General features: G+C 58.8%; 1 protein-coding gene across 1 annotated transcript; it reads left to right on the top strand.

The window, feature by feature from the left end:
* Positions 1–417: 417 nt before the first annotated feature.
* DUSP14 (dual specificity phosphatase 14) lies at positions 418–12399 on the top strand. Its single transcript, XM_005525682.3, has 3 exons — positions 418–552; positions 8975–9071; positions 10388–12399. Exon 3 carries the CDS (start codon positions 10506–10508, stop codon positions 11100–11102), a length of 597 nt encoding a protein of 198 aa, XP_005525739.1. The 5' UTR covers positions 418–552; positions 8975–9071; positions 10388–10505; the 3' UTR covers positions 11103–12399.
* The last annotated feature ends 18 nt before the right edge of the window (positions 12400–12417 follow it).

The raw sequence follows: 12417 nt of genomic DNA, 5'->3' as shown, positions 1-12417 counted from the left end.
CAGGGACCCCATCATGTCCCCACTGGAACCCTCCCTTATTTCCATCCCCACAGGGGCCCCCACACAGAGTCCCATCCCCCCCGGGACCCTGGTGTGCCCCACAGAATGCCCCACTTCTCCCCTTCCCCGTGTTCTCTCCACAGGGACGCTCAGTTGTCCCCATCCCCACGGCGGCTCCCGCATGTCCCCACACACGGTCCTATCCCCACAGCGACCCCGCCATGTGCCCACTGGGAGCCCCCTTGTTCCCATCCCCACAGCGCTGTCCCCACAGGGCCCGGGCTGTGCCCAGAGCGGCTCCCGCTCCCACAGGCAGCGCGGGCCTGGCGGCGGCGGCGCCTTTAAGCGGGGCCGGTCCCCCGGAGCCCCCGCCCGGGGGCCGGGCCGGGCCGCCCCCCGTAGCCTGGTAACGGCGGCTCTGCGGGCGGGGGTGGCCCCGGCAGCCGCGGTCAGGTGGCACCGCCGAGACGGAGCCGACCGAGCACGATAAAAGTCCCGGGCCGCCGCCGCCACGGCCGCGAGGGGGCGCGGAGCCGCCGCCCGGGAGCCATGGTAGGGACGGGCAGGGCCGGGCGGGGGGAACCGGGGCGCTCGGGCTGGGGGGGCCCCGCCGATCCCCGCTGTGCTCGCCGCTCCCAGCCCGCCCCGTTCGCGTACGGTGCCCTCCGGAGGGGCCCCCGGCGGACGGGACGGGCCGCGGGGAGGTTGCGATCCCCGGCGGGCTCAGGGTGCCGGGGCTGTGCCGTGGGACAGCGGCTCCGTGCCCGGCGGATGCGGCCCCGCTGCGGGACGGGGGCAGCGGCGGCGCTGCCGGGGGTGCCCGGAGGAGCGCGCAAAGAACGCGGTGGCCGCTGCTCAAAGCCCGGCTGAGCCCGGCGGGAGAGCGGGGGGCACCTCCGAGCTGCACCAGAGCAGCCACGGGCACAGCTCGGGGTTCCTCGACGTGGAGCCAGCCCCACCACGGGCTGTGCTGTAACAGGGTTCCATCTCTGAATCCTGCCGTCAGCACCCATTCCTGGCTCAGAACCCATCTCTGGCTCCTGCCCTCGACACCCCCAGGTCAGCGCCCTTCTCTGGATCCTGCCCTTGCGCCCCTGCTGTGGGCACCCATCCTTGGGTCCTGCCCTTGCAGCCCTCCCTGGCTCCTGCCATCAGCCTGCTGGAGTGGAGCACCCATCTCTGGCTCCTGCCCTCCACACCCCAGCTCAGCACCCATCTCTGGCTCCTGCCCTCCACACCCCAGCTCAGCACCCATCCGTGGCTCCTGCCCTCCACACCCCCTCTCCCAGGGCACCCCGATGCCCCAAACCCCGGCGGGTCCTGCAGCTGCCCGGCCTCACAGCCAGCCCGGTGGCGTGCACAGCCCTTGACTCAGCTCCGGAGCAGCTGCTTTGAGCAACACCAGTAATCAATGAGTGGCATTTGGCTGTAGGGAGATGGGGCAGGATTATAACCTGTTTGACTGGGCAGCAAATGAGCCTTTTATTCAGGAGGTTTGAGTGCTGGCAGATGCCCTAATATCATGTTGCAAGTTCAGTTTATCCCTAGTGCCCCTGCCTCAGGAATGGTGGAGGATTAGCACTGACAAAACACTGTTTTCCCTTATGATACACCGGATCAGCTGCCCCTGCTCTGGCAGGGAGTGGATTCCTCCCCCAGGCCTCGCTGTAAACCTTGGTGTTTGCTGTGTTCCCGGTGGCTGGGACGGGCTCTGTGGTGCTCTGGTTCCCAAGGAATGAGAAGGAAGGATCCCTAATTTGGGGGAACATGTGTTGTTCCCCACTGGCAGAGAGATCTGATGCCACGACTTGGCTGACGTGACCCTGGTGAACGTCAGGGGAGCAGTAATGCAGCAGGTTTTCATCGATTTATGCCTGGAAGGTGTGAACGTGCAGCTCTGCCTGTCCTTCCTGCCCCCAAGGGCTCGCCTGGGTCCTGGACAGGCACACAGACATCCCAATTTCCTCCAGGAACAAAGGTGAAATCCCAGGGATTTCATCTGAGCCCTTGCTGCGCTGTGGGGTCTGCTCTAGGCTGTGGCACTGCTTCGTCTTTGGTCAGGGCAAGATGGAAATTTGCACAGCTTAATTCAATACCTGATCCCAGCTGGAATCTCGGAGCTGGAAAGCTGGAGAGCTCATGCTGCTCTAGTGCTAGAAACGTGCAGGGTGTGGGGGGAAATCTGCTGCCTGAGCCAGGCTCCATTGGAGGGAGGGAGGGAGGGAGGGAGGAAAGGGATGCAGAGCTGGCACTAAAAAGTCTCAGGTCTCAGCTCTGGGAGCCAGAACCAGCTTTGTCCCAGGGAACCAGCCACCTGCACGCCTGGGCATGCAGGAAGAGCCTGGGAATGAGGAGTGGGGAAAAGGCACCTGGGCAGGGCAGTGGGGCCTGGGGGCACCACATGCTGACCCCACTAGAGCCAGCTTCTAAGGGCTGTTCACCTGAGAAGCCTTCCAAGCTCCCTGCCACCACTGCTGGACTTTCATTCCATGGTGGTTTTCCCTGGAAGGGAGGGGTAACACCTCAAACCAGGCATGGAAGCTTCTCCCAGCCCCTCCTCTCCAGGTGCACAACCCTCGGCACACACACCCCCTGTTTATCACTTGGAAAAGAACGCTCTGAGCAGCCATAACGTGAGGGGAACATCTAGCAGAGAGGGCTCTGGCATTTGGAAATAGCTGAGGAATCTCTGAACAGGAGCCCCAGCTCCCTGGATGCTTGGGAATAAAGCCAGGAACTGGGAGGCAAAGGCACTGCCCACCCTTCCCGGGGTGCCTGTAGAGCAGGCAGCGCGTGGGCTCTGCTCACACAGCTACTCCCCTGCTTTAAAAATAGTATAAAACCATAATAATTGGGCAGGTTTGGGGTCCCCAGCAAGAAGGATCAACAGGTGCTGCCACAGTCACTACAAGGCCAGGTGGGTCACGGTTCCCAGGATAATGAGAATTAATTCTCATTTATTTTCACCATCCCACCCTGCAGTGTGGTGGGGGGGTGGGGGGGGAGGTGCAGCTCCCTCCCTTCGGGGGCAGGAATCCTTCATGGAGGAAGTGTGAATTTGCACAGCATCCCTGAAAAAGGGAATTCCCCCAGCCTGGAGCAGCCAGAGCAACCTCCTGGGAGCCAAGGGGTGCTGGCCCGGCGCTGCTCACTGGGGAAGCTTCACGTGTAAACTTCATTTCCCCCTAACTGATTAAAATTGGTCTCTCCTCCTGTTACCCTGCACAACCCCACGGATGTGCTCAGAGGTGACCTCATTCCTTACAGCTGCTGCAGGCACGTCCTGCTGCTCCCACCCTTGTCCAGCCAGCCCCTGCCCGGCCTTGGGAAGCGTGGGGAGAGCGTGGGCAGCCCCTGCCCGCTGGGAATTCCTCCAGAGGGGAATGTGTCACCATCGGGTTCTTCAGGGTGCCAGCTTTGAGACCCCCTGAGAAGCCAGGCAGCTGAGAGCATGCACCAGTTGGCACTGCCCCTGGAAAAGGCCCGGCTGAGGCCAGCAGGGAGGCACCAGACCATTTCCAGGACACGTTGCAGTGAATTTGCAGCTGCCTTCAATTTTATGGGCTCTGGGGTGGGCTGGGGCAGAGCCCCACAGGCAGCAGGCACAGCCCTGGGCCCGGAGGGGTCACACACCAGCAAACACACCAGGTCCCTGTGTTTTGTTCTGCTAACAGGGAAGAGATTGTGTCCCTCCTGTCAGCTGTGACTGCGCAGGGCACGGCTCTGGAAAAAACAAGGCTCCATCTTGCAGCACCCTGGCAGCCGGCGCCAGCCGTGGGTCTGCTCCCTGAATGTGCCCCTCTGCTCTCCATCCACATCCCCCGGGGTCACACTTGGACACAGGGAGCAGGGGATGGAGCTTTCCTAAACTCCACCTGCAATCCAGATGCCATCAGCTGGCGCTGGAATAATCTGTGGTGCTCCAGAAGAGGCGGTATCTCCACTCGGGGCTGGAAAACAGCCCTCAGTGCTCAGCCGAGTGGGGAACCGATGCTGCTCACAACTGTCGGATCCCGTCTGTGCCTGCTCAGAGCTCGGTTCTGGCTTTTAAAGCATTTCATGCACCTACCAGGAGTTTTTAAGCAGGATGCAGGTGGCTCCATGCTGGGGGAGTCCTGTGCCCCTGCTGTGCTCTCCCAGTGAGCAGCACACAGAGCGTGGCGTGCAGAGCCTGTGGCTCTGGAAGCACAGACGTGGCGTTTAAAAGAAAGATGGTTTGTTTTTCTTGCATCAAATCCTCTCGCTGCTTGCCGAGGGAGGCTTGTCCTCAGAGCAGAGCAAGGATTTATAAATACCAGCGCGCTCCAGGTTGCGCCCGCTGCCCGTCTCGCTCCGTGCCGGTGGCCGGGAGCTCTCCCTGTGGCCAGAGGTTTGGCTGGCAGGATCCAGCTGGAGAGGGAGCAGTGCCTGCTCCCACTGTGCAGGGGGTGGCTGCACGGCAGGATCACAGCGGGGCAGGGATCACAGGGTGACAGGGAGCAGAGCGTGGCCGTGGGCAGCTCTGCTGTCACGGGAGTTGGTGCCAGTGGGAATCAAGAGGCAGCCGAGCCTGGCAGCCTGGGACCCTGCCCATGGGGCCATCCTCAGATGGATCCTTGCAAAATCCTCACCTCCCATTTTTCCTGCTGGGAGAATTGCCATCGGGGAGCGAGCCTTTGGCTGGCAGAGCACTCGGACACTGCTCAGTTGGGCACCCCAGGCTGGGTTAGGGTCACCACCCCTCAGCCTGGTGCCAGCCTGAGGTTCGGTGCTGCCATGTGGGATCAGAGCCTGGCTGTGGGGCGAGGGCAGCTCATCCTCATCCTCACCACAGGCAGGAGGCAGCGGGTGAGCCTTGCCCAGCCCTGGCCTCATGCAGGGCACCGGGCACCGCGGTGGTGCCAGCGGGAGGGACACGGGCAGTGACACAGGAGTGCCAGCTGTCACCCCTCTGAAGGCAGCAGCTGGGACAGGCTCCTGAGGGATCGCCTGCAGCCCAGGGAGCTGCCTCAGCTCTGGGAGCAGCCTGGATTCCAGGCACAGGGGGAGGCAGGAACTAAACTGCTTGATCTGGGGTCGTTGAGCTTCCCAGGAGAGCCCCGGACTGTTTGCAGGGTGTCTCGTTGTGCGTTTTGGGCACGATTCCCCTTTTTGTGGATCCTCTGGGAAGTTCCTGGTGTGTTCTGGCAAGCGTGGGGACCCGGCTGTGCTGGGAGCTGCACAAGCAGCCAGGCCTGCTCAGAGCTCCGGGCAGACAGATTATTATCTTGATTTAACATCTGACAGCTCCCATCCTGCTTGGAGAGGCCAGCACAGGCTGCCAGCAGAATCATTCTGGGGTTGGTTGTAGCATCCTCTGGCTCAGTCCAGATCACCCCCACTGCTCCCCTTCCTTCCTTCCCATTCCAAACCAGAACCACTCGACCTTTCCATCGTGAGGACCCACACGAGAGGAGCCTGTAATGGCTCTGGGAGCACAACCAAAGGCAGGAGAGCCCCAGCAGAGCAAAAGGCTGCAGGAGAGCTGGCAAGAAGAGCTGGTGGCTCCCACACATCCTCTCCCCTCCCAGCTCTGCTTTGGGCTCCCTTGGACTCAGCACAAGCAAGCCCTGACCCAAGAATGGCTGCAGTTTGTGCTCTCTGCTGAAATTTATTTGAAATGCCACTCTCCAGGACCATTTTTGAAGCAATTTGCTGTTCAGCCTGGCTGGGAAGAGCCCTGAGCAGGCTCGTTCATTCAGCGCCTGTGATATTGACTCTTCTCTTTACTGCAGGATTAGAGAGCATTTGTCATCTCCAAAATGAATAACTTTTCCTCTCCTGGGAGGGGGGAGAAGCCTTGCCTCAGTACTGACATTTTGCACACCCAGCCCACAAACCTGCTTCGAATCCCAGATGATGATCTGGGAATTAAACCCGGGGCTTTGGTGTCTCTGCTCCATGAGCAGAGCAGGGCCCACTGTGCACTAAACCCATGGTCCAGAGGGAGAGGGGCCTGGGGCAGCTCTCACCTGGCCAGGTACCAGCCCCATGCTTGTGTTACTGCCACACAACCCGACAGAAACTCAGGTCCCTCAGGGACAAGCCACAGCCTCTGCTTTCAAGACAGAGGAGCTGTGTTAAAAAACAAACAAACAAAAAAAACCCTTAAAAATCAGAGCAAACCACCCAGCAGCAGCAGAATAAGAAGGCAGAAGCTCAGACTTGCCAACTCATTGTCTAGAGCCCAACCAGTTCTCCCTCCTGTCCTGGAGATCACAGTATTTAACTCACAAACTCACCCTGTTTGTCATTTGAGCTTCCAGAGGTGTTTTCAGGTCTTTCTCAGGAGGTCCAGGAACCAGCAGTGCGTTCCCATGGGAATTTCAGCCTTTGTTAACAGGACTGCGTTCCCAGGAATGAAAGCAAGAGAAACAAACTCCAGCTGTTGCAAGATTTGGAAGAGCAGAGCCACGAGCGTTGCCGGCAGCAACCTTTCCAAGGGGCTGCACCACCAAAGCACCAACCACGGCATCGGGATTGCTGCATTGCTTTGGAAATCCTCTTACCTAGAAAGGAGCTGCTCAGGGCCAGGAGATGCAGCCCATGTGGGTTACAGCCAGCCTTCCATGGGAGCAGCTACCCTGGGCGAGGCACCTGCTCCTCCTGAGACAGGGGAACCACGAAGCTCAGCCTGGAGGTACAGCAGGACCCACCTGAGAGCTGCGGGGAGCCAGTGGGTGCAGGATGAGATCCAGGCTGGATGGGTGCTGGAGAAGTGTCCCCTCACCATAAACCTGAGGATGGTGCTGGCCAGGAGTGCTGGGAAAGGACCTGGAGGCTTTGAAGAGCAGAGTGTTCTCCAGGCTGTAATTAGCCACTGGCTTCCCCCACCCCTGATTATGCAGAGGAGGGAAATGGTAGAACCCACCAGTCTGCCGGGGAGGGAGGAGGCTGCTCCAGTCCTGCCCCCCCTGGCACCCCAAGGACCCCCTGGCACCCCAGGGTCCCACTGCCACCCTGGTGTCCCAGCCCTCCTCATGGGAGTCTGGGCTCTGTGCGTGGGCAAGACCAAGGCACAGTCTGGAAAGGGATTTACTGTGGGTCAGGGCTGCTACAGGATGAATTACTTCATTAACTGGAGTCAGCTCACAAAAAGGATGATGTGATGGCAGGGACACCTGGTTGCTACCGGCCCACTGCCAGCCGGTCTTCTCCCGAAGGACCATCTGCACCCTCGTGGAATGTCAGCCCTTTGCAGGAAGCCCCAGTGACATCCCAGTTCCTTTGGAAGGCATGAAGGCACTTCCAGGGCTTTTTAGGGACCGTTCTGGATCCAGCCCTAGGACAGGCTCCAGCACCCCGGCTTTGGGCTGGTGTGACTCCCCAGCCCACACCAGCACTCAGAAACCGCAGCCAAGGAGCAGTGGGAGAAGAGGTGGGGTTTTTATTTCACACGGGGCGGTGTGCCCTGGCTGTACCTGGCGGTGCAGAGGCTGAAGGCGCAGCCGGTGCCCCTCCCTGTGCCCTGCCAGGAGCCTCTTGTGCCATCGGCCTTCCCAGGCACAGCCACGCCAGGCTCTGTGCGTGCTTTGTTCCATCTTCAGCGATTTTCTTTTTTTTTTCTGCCCTCAGCAAGGGCTGGGAAGAGGCTTTTCATTGCCGTTCCCTTTCTCTGCCCCAGCACAATGACGGGAATGGCTGCGTGAAGAGCAGCAGTGTTGGATTACAGCGGGGAGCGGTGGGGTAACGCGGCTGTGCCGGGAGAGGCAAAGGGACTTGCACGGGAGCGAAACGGGACTTTGGGCCGGGCAGGGGGGATGCAGGGGTGCAGCCCTGGGCACAGATGAAGCCTCACACCCGCGAGCCTGGGGGAGCTCCCGATCTCAGCCGAAAGCAGACGAGGCCCGTTCCATCCCCGGCTCCCCGCACGGCGGCAGCTGCTGGGGCTCTGTCACATGCCCGAGGCAGCGCGGTGCCATCCCAGCCAGCGAGCGCTGCGAGCGCTGCACGCCAGGGACGGCATCCAGCAATGGCCATCACAGCAGCCTTAGCTCTCACTTCGGTAATCAGCTTCTCTCCAAAATATTCCGTCCTTCTGGCTGAGAGCTGCTCTGGATCGAGCTGTGGGAGCTGTGTCGGCCACTCCGAGCCCCGGGGATGTCGGTGGTACTGGGTTGGACGGAGCAGCTGCGGCTGCCCCTGGATCCCTGGAGGTGTCCAAGGCCAGGCTGGACAGGGCTTGAAGCAGGCTGGGACAGGGGAAGATGTCCCTGCCCTGGGATGAGATGGGATGGGATGAGCAGGTGTTTACCGCTGGCGTGGCAGCCCCAGTGTTTGCAGAGCGAGCCCAGCCTGTCACATGCAAATCCCTGGATAAGTTCCTGCCTGCAAACAGGAACCACTTTATGGAAAGCAGCAGAGCCCTTCCCAAACTGCCTCAGGAGTGCTCTGGGGAGGCTCTGCCTTGCTCAGAGCTGGTTTGGGGCGGGTGCTGCTCTCGCTCTGCCAGGGTCCAGCAGCGTTTCCCAGGTGATTCACTTGCACTCTGGGAGCTGGTGGGAAAAGAAGGGCACCTTGGCCCCATCCTCAGCTTTTTGGGAGTGGGGTGCTGTGGCTCTGGCATCAGCTCTGCTGCTTCCCACTCACAGGGACAGGGAACAGGGGGTCCTCAGAGGGTGGCTTTGGGCACTATCAGAAGGACACAGACTTGCCCCAGCTGTCTGGGCCTGGGTGGATGCTAAAGGAGACATCAAAGCAAATTAATTACTTAAATGACTGATATTTTTTTTTGAGCCATGACTTCTGTGCCATCCTGAGATTCCTCTGGGCTCACCGTGACTTTGAGTGCTGTGTTGGCAGGAATTGGTGACATTACGGTGTTGGCAGCAAGTGCCACCCCGAGTCCTCAGTCTCTCTGTGGGGAAGCCGTGGTCTTCCCTCCCAGTTCTTGGACACCCACCTAATTAGAGTCCAGCCAGATCCCAGTAAAATCCATGCTCTTTTCTTTCCCCAGCTCATCACTGGACACACTCTATGAGCCATCCCAGCCCCAGCAGCCCAGAGCACCCGGGTGCCACTCCGTGATTTACAGCAGGACTTTGTTACCAAGTGTAAGTGCCCAAATCCTTTGCATTGTCAGCAAGAGCTGTTTGAGAGTAGGGATTTCCCCTGCTCAAAGAATTGTATTCCTTTGAAAAATACACACCTTTCCTTGGTGCTCCAGCTGGGTGACTGCAGTGGGGGGAAGCTGAGCATCCATAGCTGCAGCAAAAACTTTGTTGGGGCAGGAACTTTTGCAGCTTTGGATCCACAGCTTCAGGAGCTGCCAGCAGGGAAGAGCCACGGAAGAGGCCACGTTATGCTCATTAAGTTTCTGTACCACAGAGCCAAAAATCCACTGGCAGCACCACCAGCCACTGCTGGGACCTGCTGGTGCTTCCCCAGAGCGTGACATCAGGGCAGACAGCTGAGGGCTGGGGGAGCCACAGCCCTTTAAAGGACCCTCTTAACATAATTAAGAATTGCTGGAGGGACAGATCCCTCTCCCCAAGGCCCTGAGCATCCCCCAAGTCCCCTCAGCTCTGCCAGTGCCACCAGGGTGGGCTCAGAGGTGCCTGGGCAGGGACTGGAGCCTTTCCCGTGGCCCTTCTCCAAAGGGAGAATGCACAGACTGGCAAATTATTGATATTCCAGGGCTCATCCCTTGCCTGCAGCTTCTCCCCTGGCTTTGGAGGTGCCCCAAAGGAGCAGGGGGAGTCAGAGCAGGGACCCTCGCAGGCCTCTGCAGCACGTGTCTCTGCCAAGCATTAGTCAGTCATTAAAGCAGGACAAGAGCCTCCCCTGTCCCGGCCTCTGCTCTGGGTTTTACTCTCAGCTTCTGACATAACCAGGTCACTCTTTCCACACTTCCCCTGCCTCCAGGAGAGCCGATGACTGATGGGGATGGATGTGACTCACTGCCTTTCCTAATGAGTGACTTTCCTCTGTTTATGTGCTTTGGCGGGGCTTTTCCTACACCTAAAAAAGGAGAAGGGTGGCACTGGGGAGAGGGCAGCGTGCTGGAAATTGCTGGCATCTGCTGTTGCTCACCGTCCCTTTGAACTGTGGCCAGCTGTGAAGCTGCTGTGTTTAAGCATGGAAAAGGTGTAGCTCATCTTCCACATGTTGGTCTGGGTGAGATGCTGTCAGGGCCCACAGGTAAACCCTTGGCGAGTAATTGGAGCTAATTAGGCTGAAAGAATTTTTTGTTGCTATCTGTCCAGGCAGTGCCTGGGGGACAGTGGTAATGAGCAGTGTGAAACCAGCCCCACATTTCTCACAGAGCTTTGCCAGGCCACAGCAGGGCGAGCTGGGCTTTCCTGCTCCCTCGCACAGACACAGCTCGGGGACAGCTCCCCGCTCACGTGGCCTCGCTTGTGTTTTGCAGTGACTTAGCAGTGGCAGCTCTCGCTGTCCTGCCACCACCAGGCCAGACAATCCCTCCCTTGGCTGAAGGTCCCGTTGGCTCTCTTCCCATAATGGAAGCCTGAGTGCCAAGATCCTCCATGACCTCCAGAAGCCACAACTCCCTGCCGAGAACTCTGATGGCTCCGCGAATGCTCTCCGAAGGCGCCCTGGGGGGCATCGCCCAGATCACCCCCTCGCTGTACCTGAGCCGGGGCAGCGTCGCCTCCAACCGCCACCTGCTGCTGTCCCGGGGCATCACCTGCATCATCAACGCCACCATCGAGATCCCCAACTTCAACTGGCCCCAGTTTGAGTACGTGAAAGTGCCTTTGGCTGACATGCCCAACGCCCCCATCTCCCTCTACTTCGACAGCGTGGCCGACAAGATCCACAGCGTGGCGCGGAAGCACGGGGCCACGCTGGTGCACTGCGCCGCCGGCGTCAGCAGGTCGGCCACGCTCTGCATCGCCTTCCTCATGAAGTACCACAAGGTCTCCCTCTTCGAGGCCTACAACTGGGTCAAGTCACGGCGCCCCGTGATCCGGCCCAACGTGGGCTTCTGGAGGCAGCTGATAGACTACGAGAGGAAGCTCTTTGGGAAGACCACGGTTAAAATGGTACAGACACCCTATGGCATCATCCCAGACGTTTACGAGAGAGAGAGGAGACCCCTGATGCCTTACTGGGGAATTTAAAGGGACTGCAGACGGGAAGCACAACAGAAGGGACGCGCTGTTCCGAGTCGACCAGACCGGAGACGTTCCCTTCTCCTTCTACAGCCAACTTTGGTTCTTTAGCATACAGCAGAACCTCAATTCTCACCTCACTAACCTGCAAGGCCAACGATTCCCTTCGAAGCATTTTTCTCTATGGGGATTTCCCATCTGCATCTCTGATTTAGCAAGACCAGGTCTCATTATAAGTTTATTCCTTCCATAAAGCCGCCGTCTTTTTTTTTCTTTTTTTAGTCAGTTTATTAGGATCCTCCAAGGAAGGGCCCAAGAGGCATTGGGCAGAGTTGATGACCCAAGTGCGCTTTGTGCCGCGGTAGCAGCCTGGATATTTTGTCATAGCTTGTTTTGCTTCCTTGCAAAACCCTGTAGTGGCTCAGGAGCAGCACTAGCGAGGCCCTGCTCCACAGCAGCAGGTTTTCTAAGCACCAGGGAGGCAGGAATACAGGAGCTGTGGTGCTAGTGCTGATGTTTTCTTTAACATCTGTAGTGACTCTCAGTATATAGTGTTTGAGATCTTTAGTCAGCTCTTAATCATATTCAAAGTTAGGATAAAAAAGGGAAAAAATAACCGGAAAAAAAAGTGAATCAGTCCGTGTCGGCCACGAGTAAAATAAAAATCAAGCAATTCAAATCAAATAAATACGAGATCCTTTTTCACTCATTCCATGCCAGGGCAATAGTCCTGGAACACACTTCAACTACTGGAACATGCTGGTGTGTTTTGTGGGTGGAAAGTCGACAGATCTTGTCCAGGCGTGGCTCAAGCCAGAAGCGAGAGGGCTGAAGCTGCTGGGCAGCCCCAGAGATGCTCAGGATGTGTGGTGGCCCCTGCTGGGGCTGGGCTGTGAGTGCCACGTTCCAGCAGCCGGCCCAGCCCCTGGGGAGAGGCTGAACCTGCTGTTCTCAGCTCCGGCTCCGCTCGGGCCCTGCCTTAGCCCATTCCTGCCTCTCTCCATCCCGTCCTCAAGGTTATGCTGCATTCCAGGGCTGCTCCTCTCTGTCCCCAGCGAGGGTGACAGAGGCCTGGCCTCGCTCGGAGTGTGCCAGGAGAGACTCCAGCCCCAGCCCTTCCCATGGCTCCCGGGGCAGGGACTGGTTCCTTGGAGTGTGAGCCCTGGAGAGCCCCGCTCCTGAGAAGGCACCAGAGTTTCTGTTGCCTCTGGAGGAGGAGCAGGCAGATTGCTGCGATCACTGTCTGATTTAAATGAGATTCTATACTTGTTTAAAAAAAAAAAAATCAATAAAGATTAAACCAGAACATGTGTTGGTTTCCTGT

Source organism: Pseudopodoces humilis, chromosome 23 (assembly GCF_049639895.1).
Source record: "Pseudopodoces humilis isolate 2021_Gansu_Grassland_sample_001 chromosome 23, ASM4963989v1, whole genome shotgun sequence".
NCBI lineage: Eukaryota > Metazoa > Chordata > Aves > Passeriformes > Paridae > Pseudopodoces > Pseudopodoces humilis.
The sequence above is the reverse complement of the archived record's forward strand: the minus strand, read 5'-3'. Positions and strand labels throughout refer to the sequence as shown.

Coding starts and splice junctions, on each gene's coding strand:
- DUSP14 (XM_005525682.3), top strand. CDS start 10,506: ATGACCTCCAGAAGCCACAACTCCCTGCCGAGAACTCTGATGGCTCCG.